The 18,892-nt window shown below is 47.7% G+C and overlaps 1 protein-coding gene across 4 annotated transcripts in view; it reads left to right on the top strand.

The window, feature by feature from the left end:
• RYR1 (ryanodine receptor 1) overlaps window positions 1–18,892 on the top strand; it is a 114,345-nt gene that overhangs the window by 26,614 nt on the left and 68,839 nt on the right. For all 4 annotated transcript variants that reach the window (XM_045846699.1, XM_045846697.1, XM_045846698.1 and 1 more), the window contains exons 26-39: window positions 206–380; window positions 550–758; window positions 4,238–4,632; window positions 5,801–5,933; window positions 6,785–6,945; window positions 7,407–7,572; window positions 10,038–10,124; window positions 10,278–10,504; window positions 11,717–12,329; window positions 13,767–14,036; window positions 14,374–14,574; window positions 14,927–15,038; window positions 16,574–16,720; window positions 18,396–18,669. In XM_045846699.1, coding sequence (XP_045702655.1) covers window positions 206–380; window positions 550–758; window positions 4,238–4,632; window positions 5,801–5,933; window positions 6,785–6,945; window positions 7,407–7,572; window positions 10,038–10,124; window positions 10,278–10,504; window positions 11,717–12,329; window positions 13,767–14,036; window positions 14,374–14,574; window positions 14,927–15,038; window positions 16,574–16,720; window positions 18,396–18,669 — 3,170 coding nt within the window. The remainder of the gene's footprint in view (window positions 1–205; window positions 381–549; window positions 759–4,237; window positions 4,633–5,800; window positions 5,934–6,784; window positions 6,946–7,406; window positions 7,573–10,037; window positions 10,125–10,277; window positions 10,505–11,716; window positions 12,330–13,766; window positions 14,037–14,373; window positions 14,575–14,926; window positions 15,039–16,573; window positions 16,721–18,395; window positions 18,670–18,892) is intronic.

Here is an 18,892-nt window from a genome sequence, read left to right as displayed (position 1 = left end):
TAAAGCCTGTCCCTTATATTCCAGGAATCATGGATGCAAGGGTGGGGAAAGATGGAGGACACCTCGGGGTGACCCCTTTTCTGTCCCACATGCCCTGGACCTGACGCCTTGCATGTGTCTCTTTGCACATCTCCCCTTGCTTTCTTATGTCTTCACTTCTTTGTGTGTGTCTCTCATGCCATGTCTTCCCCTCGTCCCCTCACAGGGCCAGCGTTGGCACTTGGGCAGTGAACCATTTGGGCGGCCCTGGCAGTCGGGCGATGTCGTGGGCTGCATGATTGACCTCACAGAGAACACCATCATCTTCACCCTCAACGGTGAAGTCCTCATGTCTGATTCAGGCTCTGAAACAGCCTTCCGGGAAATTGAGATTGGCGATGGTGAGTGCTGGCTTCATGGCCCCTTTCTGGTTTTCTTCTATCTGACCAGACTCTACCCTGCCCCCTCCAGCTTCCCACTGTTCTATTCCTTCCTTCCACATTTCCCCTCCCCGTGCGCTCCTGCCCTACCCACCTATCTCACCCCTTCCCACCTATACCCTCCCACCAGGTTTTGTGCCCGTCTGCAGCTTGGGACCTGGCCAGGTGGGTCATCTGAACCTGGGCCAGGACGTGAGCTCCCTGCGGTTCTTTGCCATCTGTGGTCTCCAGGAAGGCTTTGAGCCATTTGCCATCAACATGCAGCGCCCAGTCACCACCTGGTTCAGCAAAAGCCTTCCCCAGTTTGAGGCCGTGCCCCTGGATCACCCTCACTATGAGGTGAGGACCGACACCACTCAATACCCTCTGATCTGCCTCCAGACCTCACTCTTCCCACAGTCATTTCCCCTGAGTTTCTCTTCTCCTTTCACGTTAGCCCACAACCTTGTATGAAGAGGTGTCAGAGTAATGGGCTCCCAAGGCTGCCTTGTAGGGTTCAACCTTGCAAACCACAGCCTTTCAAGCTCCAGGTAGCTTGCCTATAAAATGGAGGAAGAAAGGAAAAAGAAGCTGGATTAAGTGATCCCAATGGAAATTTCCAGTCCTTTTAACTATCTGATCATAGAACAAGGTTTAAAGAAATATCAATCCTTGAGTACATTTTTGGCACCTTTCTTACTGTTATCTGTGTTTTTGTTCATTTATTTGTTTTTAGTAGCTCTTTATTAATCTGAGTATCCTAATTTTTAGACTCCAGTGTTGAACTCAGGGTCAGAAACTTACTATAAATACCCCCGTCAACCAAAGTGATAGCCCTTATCTCAAACTGGGAAGAACTTGAACTCTGTGTGATTGAGGTTCAGCTTCAGAATCAGACTCACCTGGAGTTGGCCTCGTGCCTTGAGCCTATAACTGTCTCTTTCTGAGCCTCAGTTTTCCCATCCATGACGTCTTTCAGATCCCCCTCTCACAGAATCTCCTTCTTTCTGAATCATTTGAGTAAGTTAGAGACATCACGCTTCTTTATCCCTAAATTTTTCAATATGCATTTCTTCAGAACAGGTATGCTCTTACAGAACTGCATGCAGTGTAGTTATAAAAATCAGGAAATTGATAAATACGACCACCTAATTCACAATCCATGCTCAAAATCTGTAAATTGTGGCAATAATGTTCCATTTTTATTTTTCCGGCCTAGGATCCAATTGGGATTACATGTTGCATTTAGTTATGTTTTTAATCTTAAAGTAGAATGTTTCTGAGTCTTTCTTTGTCTTTCATGACATTGATGTTTTTGAAGTGTACAGGCCAGTTGCTTTGCAGAATGTCCCTCAGTTTGGGTTTGTCAGATGTTTCCTTGTGGTTAGGCAGGAATTCCGCAGCAGTGACGTTGTGCAGGAGATCAGGAGGCAACTGATGTCGCCGTATCTTATTGCTGATTATATTAACTTTGTGTAGGTAAGGTGGAGTCTGTGATTTTTACACTGTAAAGTCACCGTCTCTTTGTAATTACTGAGTAATTTGTAGGGAGGCATTTTAAGACTAGATAAAAATGGAAGGGTTTTAAGCAGAGAAATTTCCAGTTCAGATTTGAGTTTTGGAAAGGATGCTATTGACAGTGGGTTGTATGTAGGAAGCAAGAATGGAGACAGATAGGTCAGAGAGGTGGGTGGGGCGGGGGGGGACAGTGTTCTTAACACAAAGGACAGCAGTGAGAATGAATAAACTCGTACACACACAGCACATGGACAAATCTCACATACCTTGTGTTAAGTGAAAGAGCCAGACACAAAAAAACTCATATGGTGGGGCCCCATTTGTAGAAAGTCCAAGAACAGGCAAAGCTAATCTGTGATGTGGTAAGTCAGGAGAGTGTTACTGTGTTTGTTACTGTACACGGGAGGGAGAGATCAATAGGCTGTGGTCAAGGAGCAAAGCCCAAACAAGATTTACTCAGAAGGGGGAGAGAGAAAAGATCTTGCACACAGTCTGGGGACAGGCAACTTTGTCGTGCAGTTTTGGGGAGGATTCTTTGGCTGGTGAGGAGTACAAAGGTCATGTCAGCCGTGGGGCCTTGAGGAAGCCAACTTGGAAGGGGCATCAAAGAAAGGGAATCACTCCAATTGTTTGTGGAGTCTCAAGAAAAGTTTTTTTGTTCTTTAGTAAAGTATTTTTAAATTATAAGATTAAATGCCTTGATTATGCAAAATAGCAAAATGGAAATTAAATCAATAAACCAAAAGACAAACAAACTTGATTTTCTTAAATATCAGTCAGTACTTAAACCATCATTATAAGTATTTGATGTCCCAATCACATCTTATATAGACAGGTATAACCATTTCAAACATTTCACTTGTATGTTTAATTTTCCATTTTCAACTTTTATGAGCTGTAATATAATTTACTTCAAATCCTATCTGAGTGTTTATACTGCAACAGAAGCAAGTCTCACATATGCAGCCCAGTATGGGACTGGGACACAGGTTTTAGATTTTGTTTGCAGACAAAAATTATACACTGCATTCAGTGCAGTAGAGTACATTATATTAACCAGACCAGGGAGTTCAGTACATTTATTGCAGGATTGGTATTTCCTTACCTTTGAACTGAACCAGAAAACTTCTTCAAAAAGATTTTTTAAATTTATTTTTGGAGATAGAGGAAGGGAGGGAGAGAAACATTGATGTGTGAAACATAGACTGGTTACATGTGCCCTGACTGGGAATCAAATCCACAACCTTCTGGTTTGCAGCCTGGGACTCAGCCCACCGGGCCACACCACCCAGTGTGTGGACACTTTTGAGAGTCTGTACTTGGGGCTCACAGGACAGGCATGTGTTCCTCTACTAGGTTCTGTCCCTTATTTTTTTTTTTAAGATTTTACTTATTTATTTTTAGACAAAAGAGAAGGGAGCGAGAAAGAGAAGGAAGGAAACATCAATGTGTGGTTGTCTCTCGTGTGCCCCCCACTGGGGACCTGGCCCACAACCCAGGCATGTCACTCAGGGCACTTCTGTCCCTTACTTAGGCCAGGTCAGTGCATTTCCCTCCTCAGAGCCCCTCATGGTCCCTGACAGGCACTGAGGCGGCTCTCTGGGGCTTGGATGTGCTCTGTTTCTCCTTCTGGGTGCTGGGCACACAGGTGTGTTCGCTCTGAAAACTCAATGTGCTATGTACTACGATGTGTGTGTTTTTCTGGGTGTTATGTTTTCACATACAAACGTAACAAATTTTTTTCTGGGGAACCTTTACAAAACTCTGATCCTTCTGGGCTGCTCTCCCCAGGAGGTCTCCCTGAGAGACTGGGATGGCAAGGCCTTCCCGGTCTCTGTTCTGTTCCCAGTTCTGTTCACGTCTGTGTTCCCAGCACCTGGAACAGGGCCTGATACACAGTGGGTGCTCAGTAAATATCTGTGCAATGGACGGATAGATGGATGGGTGGATGGGTGGACGAGTGGACAAGTGGAAGGTAGGTGGAGAAATGGATAAGTGCACCCACGGATGGATGGGTGGGTAGATGACTTGGTCTGAGTAAGGCCTGTGCACAGGTAGGTTGTGAAAGTTCCCCAGGATTCTAGTGTCTGGCAAGTGCTGCCACTGTACGAGGTGTGCAGACAAAGGTTGACAGGCGGCTGACCACACCCATGGCCAATCCATGTGCCCCGTGGAGAGTTCATCCACCTAGGGGAGAGGACGCCTTTGGCTTATTCTCACACAGGTACTCTAAGGCCTAATGGTGACTCGGTGTGTAACCAGGTTTAGGACCAATGGCCCAGCCTGCCCATCAGGCTCAGTGTTTCCTGCCACCCCCACAGGTGGCCCGTGTGGATGGCACTGTGGACACGCCCCCCTGCCTGCGCCTGACCCACCGCACCTGGGGCTCCCAGAACAGTCTAGTGGAGATGATCTTTCTTCGGCTGAGCCTTCCAGTCCAGTTCCACCAGCACTTCCGCTGCACTGCAGGGGCCACCCCTCTGGCACCCCCCGGGCCACAGCCCCCTGCCGAGGACGAGGACCGGGCAGCAGAGCCTGACACGGACTACGAAAACCTACGCCGCTCAGCTGGACGCTGGGGCGAGGCTGAGGGGGGCAAAGAGGGAACTGCCAAGGAGGGGGTGCCCGGGGGCACCCCCCAGGCTGGGGTAGAGGCCCAGCCTGTCAGGGCAGAAAATGAGAAGGATGCTACCACAGAGAAGAACAAGAAGAGAGGGTGAGTCAAGGTGGGGCCCGGGGTCTGTCCTGGGACCTCCAGTTGGACAACCTCAACAACTTAAGAAACCCCGGTGCATCCCAAGGTGTCTCCATGTATGCTCAGGGAGTCAGATCCTAAGGTATCCTATTGTGTCTCAAATGAATGCCATTATTTTCCTAGGAAGTTCTAATTTCCCTGAGAATGTAAAATTGGGGTACCCCACTATACCTATGGAAAACTTCACTGTCCTTGGGGTACCTGGTGGGCCTCAAGCATTTTACCTGATGGGCTTCATGTCCATGGACAGTGAAGGGAGGACCTCAGTGCCTTGGCAGAGTTGACCATACCCCAAGGTATCCCAGTGAACACCAGTGGTCTTATAAATTAGGGTCCTTTCTGTGCCTCAGATGTACCCCCAAAATTATTTCAAGGAACACCCTCAAAAGGAATTAAACTTGAATTGAAAGGAAATCTGCTTTCCACCAACTATAGCAGTGGTTTTTGAATGGGATGTAGTTTTGTATCTTCAGGGGGTGTTTGGCAGCAATGGGAGATCTTAGTTACCACAGTTTCAGGGGCGCTGCTGCTGGGGTCTCCAGGGATTCTACTTGCTTTCAGTGTACAAGACAGTCCCACATGTGAAGAGTTGTCCTTTCCCAAATTCCTTTAACACTCACATGAGAAATGCATATGAGAACTGCTGACCTAGGGGGACCACTGTACACCCAAAAGGGGACCTCTGGGGTTCCCAGAGGCACCTGTAAATTTGGTCCAGCTGACATCCACAAGCACAGACTGCAGCACCTTTAGAATAGGTTAGCCTGGCACAGTTGGGAATTGTATCCTTCTAGGGTGGGGGTCCCCAACCTCTGGGCTGAGGACTGGTACTGCTCCAGGCCTGTTAGGAACCAGGCCACACAGCAGGACGTGAGCTTGAATGTAATGCACTTGAATCATCCTGAAACCATCCCAAACCCCCAGCCCTAATCCGTGGAAAAACTGTCTTCCATGAAACCAGTCCCTGGTGCCAAAACAGTTGGGGGCCTCTGTTCTAGAGGCAAGGCCTTGGGTATGAGATACAGGATGTAGTTAGGACAGATGTGGGGGGGCATGAATGTTGTGACTAGGGGACTGGAGGGCTGGACTTGAGAGCTGTTCTTACGCAGTCCCTCCTCCCCACTCCCAGGTTCTTGTTCAAGGCCAAGAAGGCTGCTATGATGACCCAGCCACCAGCCACCCCCTCTCTTCCCCGACTCCCTCGAGAGGTGGTGCCTGCCGATGACCGTGATGACCCTGAGATCATCCTCAACACCACCACGGTGCGGACCAGGGACCTTCGACCTCAGGAACCCCTCAGACTTCAGAATGTCATGCTGTGATCCCCAGTAACTGCCCATACCTGGGAACACCTAAATGTGTGCTGGAGACCTCAAAATACAGCCCACAATAATTTAATCATTTAAACCCCTAGATTCACAGGGCCTAAAAGTTGCCGGGAACACAATGAAGCTATAATGCACCCTATAGAACTCCCAGTGGTCCCAAAATCCAAGAGGTAAACCAATAGAGACTTGGAACTCCAATATTCGTATTCACCCATATACACTAAATACATCCAAATTTAAGTTGTAGTATATTCCTGGGAGCCAAAATTGACTCCAATATAGTTTTGGGATTTCCCAAATCTGGAATGTTTTCTGAGACAAGAAGCCTAATGTTAGGATCATGGGTGATGTTGGGTGCCACTTGGGTAAGTCATATCACCGCTCTGTGCCTTGTCTGTGGAAGTTCTACAGTTTTCTTATCTGTAAAATGAGGATAAAAATTGTATCCACCTGATGGTAATTATAAGGAATAAGTAAGTTAATTTGTGAGCTAATTAGTAAGCTGTTTGTTAGCCATTATTTATGTATAACTTTGCTGTAACCTGAGGAGAGACCCAAATTTGGAGGTATCACGAAATAGTCCCAAAGGATTCCTGAATTTAGAGATACATCAGTAGACACCAAAACAGAGGGACATGGACCCAGTGGGTCTCAAATCTAGTGGCTTCTTGTTAAACTCCCAGAAGACACTGAGACTCCAGAGAAACTCACTTAGAGACCTAGGGAAGCCCTGTGTCACCATCCTTCTGCACTGACCACTGTTCCCCCCGCCTTTGCCTCTCCAGTACTATTACTCCGTGAGGGTCTTCGCTGGCCAGGAGCCCAGCTGCGTGTGGGTAGGCTGGGTCACCCCCGACTACCATCAGCATGACATGAACTTTGACCTCAGCAAGGTCCGGGCTGTGACAGTGACCATGGGGGATGAACAAGGCAACGTCCACAGCAGGTGCCAGGGAAGGGGGAGGGACAGTGGGAGGGGGGAGGTCAGCTCTGGGCACCTGGCTCAGAAGCTTCCCTCCTACTCTTCCTCCTGTCTTCCTGTTTATTTTTCTCCAATGGCTCCTGCTCTGCTTTTTCCTCCTCCTCTCCTTTTTCCATTTCTTTTTTTTCTGTTTACTCCTTTCTCATCTCACCCTCCTCTGTCTACACTACCTCCTTTCTCTGTTTTCTCCTCTTTGCTCCCCTTTCTTCTCCTCCTTCCAGAACACCCTACCAGCTTCTAAGAATTCTAGCCCCAAGGGGCTCAGGGTTGGGGTGAGGGTTTTCAGTGCTCAGGTCTGCAGGTGGTGGTGGTTTGGGGATGAGCCCTGAGGTCATGGTATTCTAGGAGCTCAGGGAAGGGAGTATCCAGGGGCCACAGTGCCTTGGCTGAGGACCTGTGTTCTGACTCCACATTGTCTCCTCCAGCCTCAAGTGCAGCAACTGCTACATGGTGTGGGGCGGGGACTTCGTGAGCTCCGGGCAGCAGGGCCGGATCAGCCACACGGACCTTGTCATTGGCTGTCTGGTGGACTTGGCCACTGGCCTAATGACCTTTACAGCCAATGGCAAAGAGAGCAACACCTTTTTCCAGGTGAGTCCATATCTCTACAACTTAGCAATAGCATCTTCATGTCCCAGCATCCTGGAACAACCCTCCAAGAGACCCCTGGAGGCCAGACCTTAGAAAGACAGGACAAAAACAGTACCTAGTCCTCAACACAGACCAGAGCTGGGAGGCTCCTGGGAGACCGCCTAATTGAACCACTCATTGAAATGAGGCCCAGAAACGAGGAGACAGAGCATATTCTTGACCTTAGACAGAGGTCCACATTCTCTGTTAGGCTGGGTGCCACCAGTCACCACCTTTTCACTAATCAGGTGGGCCAGACTTCTAAGATGGGCTTTTCCTTTTCAACATTTTATCATGAAAAATTTTAAGTATACAGCAAAATTGAAGGAATTATACAGTGAATACCCATATACCTACTACCAAGAATCTACCATCCGTGTTTTACTACAGTGGCTTTATCACATTTTTATTCACCTATCCATTCACCAATCCATCTAAGTTGGATTTACAAAACTTAGTTTAAATGGAGAACTTCAAAAATACACAGAACTAGAATAGCATAATAAACCTCCATGTCCCCGTTACAAAGCTTCAGCTATTAGCCATTCACCGCCAGTCTTCCTTCATCGGTACCCCCCATGCCTACCTCCACTGCCACGCCCACTGGGTGACTGTGAAAGAGACCCCAGACATCACCCGGCTTCCTCTCTTTTCCGGATATATCTCTAAAAGATAGGACAACATCATCACCTTTAAAAAATCCTAATAATTCCTAAATATCACTAAATACCTCTGGTCCATGTTCAAATTCCTCTGGTTGTCTCAAAGACATCTCTTATTTTTACCATTTGTTTATTTGAATGGAAATTTAAATAAGGTCATATGTTTTCATTGGTTGCTGTGTCCCTTGAATTTCTTTTATATGTAGATTTCCTCTCTCTCTCTGTCTCCCTCCCTCCCTCTCTCCCTCTCTTTTTTGAATTGTATTTGTTGAAGAAAAGAGGCTGTCTGTCCTATAGAGAGCTCTGCTCCACAAAGTGTGGTCCCTGGGCCAGCAGGGTCTGCATCACCTGAGAGTCTGTTAGAAATACAGAATCTCTACAAAAAGATGGTCAAGATGACTAATCATCAGGGCAATGCAAATTAAAACCACAATGAGATATCATCTCATACCTGTCAGAATGACTATGTCAACATAGCCGACTAGTGTTGGCGAGGATGTGGAGCAAAGGGAAGCCTCGTGCACTGCTGGTGGGAATGCAGACGGGTGCAGCCACTGTGGAAACAGTATGGGTGTTCCTTAAAAAAATTAAAGATACAACTGCCATATGACCCAGCAATCCTACTTTGGGGTATTTATCTGAAGAAACACAAAACACTAATTTGAAAAGACACATGGACCCCTATGTTCACTGCAGCATTATTTATAATAGCCAAGATATGGAAGCAACCTAAGTGCCTACTGATAGACCAGTGGATAAAGATGTGTTCTGTATGCACAACAGAGTATTACTCAGCCATAAAAAGAATGTAATCTTACCATTTGTGACAACATGGGTGGAGCTGCAGGGTATTATGCTACAGAGAAAGACAAGTACCATATGACTTCACTTATATGTGGAATCTAAAAACCAAAATAAATGAACAAACAAAACAGAAACAAACTCATAGATACAGAGAGAAAATTGATGGTTGCCAGATGGGAGAGGGATTGGAAGATGAATGAAAATGGTGAAGGGATTAAGAAGTATGAATTGCCATTTGTAAAAACAGACACAAGGATGTAACCTACAGCATAGGGAATATAGTCAATAATATTGTGATAACTAGGTGTGGTGTCAAGTGGGTACCAGGCTTAACAGGATGATCATTTTGTAAGGTATATCACTGTGTTGTACACCTGAAAATAGTATAATATTATATGTCAACAGTAATAGGAAAAAATTTTAAAGAACAATGCAGAGTCTCAGGCCTCTCCCAAGACCCACTGATCAGAATGTGCATTTTAACAAAGCCCAGGGGGTTCTTTGTGCATGCTGCCATCAGAACAGCTTGGGCCCAGCTCCCCACTGTCAGGATCTGGCTGACACATCCCTGCAGTATCATTTGAGCATTTACCTCTGTCCCTGTATTTCCTGTCAGCTGGGAGATGGGTGCAGAGGTGCAATTAGAGTCGGATTTGGTTTTGGCAAGATTGTTTCCCAGATGGTGGTGTTTGTGGTGATTCTACTGTGAAGATCAGGAGGGCTGGGGAAAGGGGCAGGCGAGGATGCTTTCTGGATTTTGGAGAGTGAATATCCTTGGGAGAGAAACGGAAATGGCGATCATGGTCGGGGACAGGACGACCCAGATGACAGGTTATCCTGGTGGAGCTGGAGGAGGTTGTCCAGGCTGGATCAGAGGCAGTGCAGCCCAAGGGAGACTTCAGGGCCATTGTGGAGCCTACAGCGCCTTCTTCCTCACCCTGCCCTGCTCTTCCTTGCCAGGTGGAACCCAACACAAAGCTCTTTCCTGCTGTCTTTGTCCTGCCCACCCACCAGAACGTCATCCAGTTTGAGCTGGGGAAGCAGAAGGTCAGAGTGCAGTGATGGGACAAGCCAGGGTGGGAGGTGTGGGAAGCCAGGCTGGAGAGTAGCCGAAGGGAAGGGGGCAATCCAGGAGTTTCCCTGGAAGCAGGGTGGCAGGGCAGAGGGCTGGGAGTCCTGACTTGTGCACCATGCCCCCAGAACATCATGCCGCTGTCAGCCGCCATGTTCCTGAGCGAGCGCAAGAACCCGGCCCCGCAGTGCCCGCCGCGGCTCGAGGTGCAGATGCTGATGCCTATCTCGTGGAGCCGCATGCCCAACCACTTCCTGCAGGTGGAGACGCGGCGAGCTGGCGAGCGACTGGGCTGGGCCGTGCAGTGCCAGGAGCCGCTGACCATGATGGCTCTGCACATCCCTGAGGAGAACCGGTCAGGGCCAGCCCCTCTGCACCATGGGGGAGGGGGGAATGTGGGGGTATTGCAGGCAAACCGCCTGGGTGTGGGTCCAACTCAGTGCCCCCACCACTACCCTAGGACTCCAGCCATCACTCCAGAAGGCCCCAGACCTACATTACTGTCCTCAGACAACACCCTAAGGGGCCTTAGATCCATCCATCTCAGGAAACTCCAGACCCACCTCAGGGGACCCTAGGCCCTTTTCAGTGGACCACACATCCACCTTATGGGACTCCAAACCCATCTTAGGGAGCCCAGGCCCACATCAAAGAACCCACACAACACCCCAGGGGGCTCAAGTATAGTTTGGAGGATCTGGGCATTACTTAGAGAGGTGTGGATCACACCCAAGGTGTCTCAGTCACACCCAGGAGGACTTCAGATGTATTCCATGGAGTTCTTCAAACCCACTTCAGGGGACCCAGACACATCTGGTGGACATTGTGTTCACATGAATGGCAAGAGTGCTTTAAGGACTCTGAACATGGCCAGGAATCCCAGACTCATCCCACAAGGCTGCCAACATACTTCATCTTTCCTTTATTCATTCGTTTGGCAAATAACTTTGAGCTCCTCCTATGTGACTGGTGGCGTTCCAGGCTCGAGACACTCAGCCCTTGTGAACAAACATTCTAGTAACGCTTATGTGTAAGTCAGTGGGCTCGCACCCATCCTGAGGGGCCAGACACATCCATTTATTCAGTCAACAAATATTTATGGAACACTTACATGTGCTAGGTCCTGTTTAGGTACTGGAAATATAGAAAGAAAACAAAACAAAACCCAAAACAGGCAGAAATGTCCTTCCCTGGTGGTATTTACATTGGAGTAGTGCTCGGACATAGTCAGGGTACTCAGATGTGCCAGAGGCAGGGGTTCAGGCCTAACCCAGGATCCCAGATACATTCAGGGTCACCAGATCTTCTCCATGGAGTCACAGATACCTCAGAGTGCCAGGCACTCCCAGTGGGCCCTCAGACCCTTTAGGGACTTCTGGAATCACTGAGACACTCCTCAAACCAGCTGCATAAAACTCACAGAACCTTGACCCAGTGCATCACTGGGATTCTCTCCTGGGGTCACCAAAACTCACTTACGCACCTCTCTGGCTCTCCGTGGTCCCTGTCTCTGTCTCCCATCTCATCTGCCTGCTCTGTCCCTGTCTGTGGCTTATCTCTGCCGCAGGTGCATGGACATCCTGGAGCTGTCCGAGCGCCTAGAACTGCAGCGCTTCCACTCCCACACCCTTCGCCTCTACCGCGCAGTGTGCGCCTTGGGCAACAACCGCGTGGCGCATGCTCTATGCAGTCACATGGACCAGGCGCAGCTGCTGCACGCTTTAGAGGATGCGCACCTCCCTGGACCCCTGCGTGCTGGGTACTATGATCTCCTCATCAGCATCCACCTGGAGAGTGCCTGCCGCAGCCGCCGCTCCATGCTCTCTGAGTACATCGTGCCCCTCACGCCAGAGACCCGTACCATCACCCTCTTCCCACCTGGAAAAAGCAAGGATAATGGTCCCCGCCGCCATGGCCTGCCTGGCGTCGGCATCACCACCTCGCTGCGGCCTCCACACCATTTCTCACCCCCCTGTTTCGTGGCTGCCCTGCCCACTGCTGGGATGGCAGAAGCCCCAGCCCGCCTCAGCCCCAGCATACCTCTGGAGGCGCTACGGGACAAAGCACTGAGAATGCTGGGGGAGGCAGTACGAGATGGGGGGCAGCACGCACGCGACCCTGTCGGTGGTTCGGTGGAGTTCCAGTTTGTCCCTGTGCTCAAGCTTGTGTCCACCCTGCTGGTAATGGCTTCCTCCTGCTTCCCTCTGTCCCACTCGTCCACAGCCCAAATAATCTGTGTATATGCACATCAACTACCCTTCCATTTACGAATCCAACCACCCATTCCTCTCTCCATGTGTACATCCTCCACCTTTCAATTTACCCCTCCCTCTTCTACTCATTCTTCATTAACTTTTCCTTCCATTCATGCATCTAATTCATATATGTTTTAATCTCTTCTTCTCTCCATTCAGCCATCCAACAAACCATCATTCACCCATCCATCCATTTATTCTTCCATTCCCCAACCACATATTCATCCAGCTTTCAATTTAGTTTTCCATTCAGACTTCCACTCACTCATACATCAGTTCATCCACCATTCCATCTATTCATCTATCTTCCCACTCATTTAGTTATCAATCCATCTTTCCTTTTATACATTCAAGTATCATTCTATTTCCACCTGTGTACCCATACATCCATATATACATCCAGTCACCATCCACAGATCCATCCACTCTTCACTTTCCACCTACCTGTTCATCCATGCATACATCTCTCTATCCATGTTCATTTTCCACCCATCCACCTACCTACGAATCCATCCAGCCACCTCCACCCATTCATCCACTCACCCATCCACCCAGTCTCCATCTTCTATTCGTCCTCTGTTTCATTCACTTAACCATCTAATGATTCATCCATATGCCTACCTACAAATCCATCCAACTTTTCATACACAAATTTATCCATCCATCCCATGGCACCACATGACTATCTACCCATTTATCTATTTACCCTTCCACTCATTTACTTGCTCAGGTGTCTATCAAACCATCCATTCACCTACCCATGTATCTATACATCATTTATCCTATGTCATCCATCCACTCACCATCTCTTCCTCCACCTTTACCTTTGCCTCTCCATTCCTTGTCCATTCATCCATTTTTCTCTTCTGCAAGCCCTTACTATTCCATCTACTAATTCAGCCACCCAGTTCTCCCTCCATTCATCCATGTTTCTCTTTTTCAATTCTTCTTCCCTTTTATCTGTTCAGTCTTCTTCCATCTATTAGTATCTCCATTATGTTGACTGAGAACTGGAATATGCTGGAAGCTATAATGGCCTCCATCAGGTACAGGGTGTGTCCTGTTCCAGAGGCACATGTGCTCAAGCTTGGGAGACTAGACACTTATGAAGAGAGAGATGCTCATGTTTGGCTATATTGGTCTGGACCATGTGGGTGGGACATCAGATAGGGATCTGGGGGATTCTTAAGGAGGATGAATGGCAGGGAAGAGGAATTCCATTCCTGCTTGTAGGAGGAACCATATAGCCAATGCAGGAATGAGTCTGCCATGTTCAGGAGCAGTAGGTCTGGGAAGTAATTCTGGGAGTTGACCATGGAGGCTCCGTATGCCAAAGAGAAAGACTCAGGATTTGTCCTGTAGGTGATGGGCGTCTTTCGAGATGAGGATGTGAAACAGATATTGAAGATGATTGAGCCTGAGGTATTCACTGAGGAAGAAGAGGAAGATGAGGAGGAAAAAGAGGAGGATGAAGAAGAAGATGAGGAAGAGAAGGAGGAAGATGAGGAGGAAGAGGCACAGGAGAAGGAAGATGAAGAAAAAGAGGAAGGGGAGACAGCAGAAGGGGAAAAAGAAGAAGATTTGGAGGAGGGGCTTCTCCAGATGAAGTTGCCGGAGTCTGTGAAATTACAGGTGGGCTGGTTTTCTCGTTTCCGAACCTCTGTTCACCTGGCATGGGAGACACAGCAATGAGGCATGAGTCTGGATTTGTCCTGAGGGAGTGGGGAGCTATGGAAGTGCATAAAGGAGTGGAGTGCTGCTAGCTTGGAAGGATCTCTCTGGTTTCCAAATGGGAAATGAATTGGAGAAGTGAGACCATGGGGAAGTCTGGCCTAAGGATCTAGACAGGAGATGATGGTAGCTGGACAAGGTCAGAACCACTGAGAAGGGGGAGAAAGCAAGAAAATTCTCATGGAGGTCTTGATGGTCTTAACACCATCCCTCCTACTGCATGGTTGTTCTCCCACAGATGTGCCACCTACTAGAGTATTTCTGTGACCAAGAGCTGCAGCACCGTGTGGAGTCCTTGGTAGCCTTTGCAGAGCGCTATGTGGACAGGCTTCAGGCCAACCAGCGGGACCGCTACGGCCTCCTCATGAAAGCCTTCACCATGTCTGCAGCTGAGACTGCCCGACGTACTAGAGAGTTCCGCTCTCCACCCCAGGAGCAGGTCCTCTGACCCCTAACCCTGGTTGGCCTTACTGTCTAAACCCTAAACTCAGCCTCTCCCCCACTCTGATCACTAATGGTACTTGACCTCTAAACCTGTGCTTGATTTCTGATGCTATTGAAACACTTACATTTATCTCTTACTCTCTTACCTATCTCTGAATTAACTTGACCTCTGAGTCATCCAGAATGACCTTGACCCCTTTCAAACCTTTAGTCTCCCAGATATTCTTCATTAACTCATACTTTGGTTCGTGACCTTAGACAGGGACTCTCAATTGGATCTTTGATCCTTTACTGCAGTGTTCCTGCTCTGGGGTCTCTGACCCTCATTCTAACCCTTGACCTCCTAGATCAACATGCTAGTGCACTTCAAAGATGGTGAGGAAGAAGAAGATTGTCCTCTCCCTGAAGAGATTCGCTTGAATTTGCTTGAATTTCATGAAGACCTGCTGGCACACTGTGGTAAGGAAGGGCTCAGGAACCCTCCTTCCAAACTTCCTCTTGAGACCTCTCCTGAATTTTCCCTAACATTTCCTAATTTTAAACATCTATAGTATTGGTGCTATGTAACTGTTGTTTGGTTGGTTGGTTGAATGAATGAATGAATAGATGTATTTGTGAACAGATAGGTGATGAGTGGAATGATATAAATGTGTATTTGCATGGATGTGTATATGGATGGATGGCTATAGGCAGAGGAATGAGGGTGCAGAAATGGCTGGCTGGAGGGATGGGTGGATGACTGCCATTGTTGTTGATGAGAAGTCAGCTGACAATCTTACTGAGATTCCCCTACAATGTGTTGTTTTTCTCCAGCTGGCTTTCAAAATTTTCCCTTTGCCTTTGCCTTTAAACAATTTGAATATGATGCATCTAAGTATAGAGCTCTTTGAATTTGTTCTACTTGAAGTTTAATTTCTTGGATATGCAGGTTAATGTTTTTCATCAAATTTGGGATTTTTGGTCATATTTCTCCAAATATTTTTTCAGCCCTTTTCTCTTCTCTTCTTTTGGGATTCTTATTATAGGTATGCTGGATGGTGTCCGACAGGTCTCTGAGTCTCTGCTAGTTTTCCTTCCTTATTTTTCTGTTTTTCAGACTAAATGATCCCTATTGTCCTGCATTCAAGTTCACTGATTCTCCTACCAGGTCAAATATGTGGTCATACCTCTCCAGTGATTTTTAAAAGATTTTATTTACTTATTTTCAGAGAGAGGGGAAGGGAGGAAGAAAGAGAGGGAGAGAAACATCAGTCATTTGCCTCTTACATGCCTCCAGCTGGGGACACGGTCTGAAACCCAGGCATTTGCTCTGACAGGGAATTGAACCAGCCACCTTTCCATTCACAGGCTGGGGCTGAATCCACTGAGCCATACCAGCCAGGGCTCTAGGGACTTTTAAAAAAATTCTTATTATACTTTTCAACTCCCAAATTTCTATATGGCTATTTTTTATATCACCTACCTCATTATTAATATTCACTATTTGATGAATCATTGTCATCATACTTCTATTTAATGCTTCAAACATGATTTTCTTTAGTTTTTTTTAACATATTTATGGTAGCTGATTTAAAAGACAAATATTTCACCCAGGCCAGATAGCTCAGTTGTTTAGAGCATTGCTCCCATACACCAAGGTTGTAGGTTTGATTCCCAGTCAGGGCATGTACAAGAATCAGCCAATGGGTCCATGAATAGGTGGATCAACAAATCGATGTTTCTCTATCTCCATCCTTTTCTCTCTCTGAAATCAATAAATTAAAAAATTTAAATAAGCAAAATTCTACAAAATAAAAAAAAATAAGAAAAGACAAATACAAATACTTCAAAGAATGAATAAATGAAAAAACATATGACAATTAAAGAAATAAATGAAAAACCCTATGAATGCACACATGAGTGAATGTACAGGTGGCGGGATGAAAAAGTGAATGATGAAGCAGACAAATAAATAAGCAGATGAGTGACACTCCCTCCTTCTTGACCACCTCCAGGAATTCAGCTGGTGGGGGAGGAGGAGGAACCAGAGGAAGAGGTCACCCTGGGCAGCCGTCTGATGAGCCTGTTGGAGAAAGTGCGGCTGGTGAAGAAGAAGGAGGAGAAACCTGAGGAGGAGCTGCCTGCTGAGGAGAGTAAACCCCGTAAGAACAGGGCCATTAGGGAGGGACCAAGGTGGGGCAGGCCCCCTGTGCTTGGGGAGCCTTTGAGTCCAAGGCAGGCTATGAAGAGTAGCACAACTAGAGAGAAGGAGAGGAGGGCGAGGTGAGAGAGGAGGCACGCTGGAGGTGTGGCCCAAATACAGAGCTGCACGGTATGTGTGTTGGACCAGGGTGGCATGTGGCCCTCCAGAGCAGAGACATACATCCATACATGACAGCTCCTGCACCACCATGGTTTCCGTGTCCTCGTGGTTTTGGTTTGCTTTTTAAAAATATATATATTTTATTCACTTATTTTCAGAAAAAGGGGAAGGGAGAGAGAAAGAGAGGGAGAGAAACATCAGTGTGTGGCTGCCTCTCATGTACCCCCTACTGGATACCTGGTCTGCAACCCAGGCATGTGCCCTGACTGGGAATCAAACTGGCAGCCCTTTGGTTCACAGGCTGGCACTCAACCCACTGAACCACACCAGCCAGGGCTGCTTTGCTTTTCTTTCTCAGTGACATGATTACCATGCTGGGAAGTTAGAAAAGCAGTTATAAGTGTTGGGCCAATGGGTCATCATGCAAACTATATATTAGTCCCATCTCACAAGGACAGAGTCCTTGATGTTAGTAGACGATTTAGTCTACAACATTCAGGAAATTTTTATTGGGCCAATTCTGAGCCAGGCTCTGTTGTCAGGGCTGGGGAATACAGTTGGAGGGGAGAGTCAAGTCCCCACCCTCAAGGGGTTCAGAATATTATGACAAACACAAATATACATATATCATCATGTCAGGTGGTATGGATGCTAAGAAGAATGAGGTTGAGTGAGGGGAGAGGGAGAGACAAAGATGGAGGGTCAGAATCGGGGAGGGAGGTGTGCAAAGGTCTGGAGAAGAATAACTGGTACAGAGGGAACAGCCAATGCAAAGGCCCTGAGGCAGGGACATGCTTGGTGTGTTTAGAGGTCAATGTGGCTGGAGCAAAGTGAGCAGGGAGAGAAGGGCAGGAGACGAGGTTAGAAGCAATGGGCCAGAGTGTGGAAGGAAGGTAAGACTAACACATCACAGGCCATAAATTGACACTAACATTTAATGCCAGTGCCTGAAGGTTTCTTTTAACCCTGAGGCACAGGGCACATCTGTTCATCTCTCCCAGAAATCCTGGGAAGGAAAAGGGTTGGGAGAGAAAGAGAGACAGAGTGATAGGGGGTAAGGGATGTAGGAGAGGAAAGGCCCAGGGAGATGGCTGGGGAAAATAAAAGAGTTGTTCTGACATCATTTTCAAATAATGCCAAACTGTCCACAGTTTGCGTTTGTTGACTCTTGTGATGAAAAGTTGGCAGTATTTTTATAGGACACGTGTAATTGAGGCTTGTGTTTTCAGAGGTGCATAGCAAACTGTTTATAATAGTACTCTGGTGTTCTCTAGCGATTCTGGTTTTTTCCTCTTGAAATGTGTAGGGGCCCTTATGGAAGGGGTATTAGAGTGAAGAGAACACAGAGGCTCTTGGTGCAATAGAAAAAAATCTGCCCAAATCCAGGCACTCCAGGCAGGTGGAGCGGAGTGGTTAGTAACTGGAAGCCACTGGAAAGAGAGGGCCCTTCTGCATTGTTTGAGCTCAAAGCTCTGGCCGGGCAGAGTGTGCTGACGCTCGGGTCCCTCTCCCAGAGTCGCTGCAGGAGCTGGTGTCCCACACAGTGGTGCAGTGGGCCCAAGAGGACTTTGTGCAGAGCCCCGAGCTGGTACGGGCAATGTTCAGCCTCTTGCACCGGCAGTACGATGGGCTCGGGGAGCTGCTACGCGCCCTGCCCCGGGCGTACACCATCTCGCCATCTTCCATGGAGGACACCATGAGCCTGCTTGAGTGCCTCGGCCAGATCCGCTCGCTGCTCATTGTGCAGATGGGCCCCCAGGAGGAGAACCTCATGATCCAGAGCATTGGGTGAGGCACCATCCCCTCCTTGACTTTGCAAATCCCAGAGGAAAGGAGGGGAGCCTTCCTGGCTCCAGCTTGTTCCCTGGGTCATATCCTCTAGATATAGTGATATCTAGTTCCTCCACCTGTGTTTCATCCTTGGGGTGATATATTTCTTCTGGCAGCTAACTCAGTCCCCTGAATAATGTCCTCTACCCTAACCTCTCCACCCACCCTCAGGGTAACAGCT

Source organism: Phyllostomus hastatus, unplaced genomic scaffold, assembly GCF_019186645.2.
Source record: "Phyllostomus hastatus isolate PE091 unplaced genomic scaffold, TTU_PhHast_1.1 phas_contig_5, whole genome shotgun sequence".
Classification (NCBI taxonomy): domain Eukaryota; kingdom Metazoa; phylum Chordata; class Mammalia; order Chiroptera; family Phyllostomidae; genus Phyllostomus; species Phyllostomus hastatus.
This window is presented reverse-complemented; position numbering and strand designations above follow the sequence as displayed.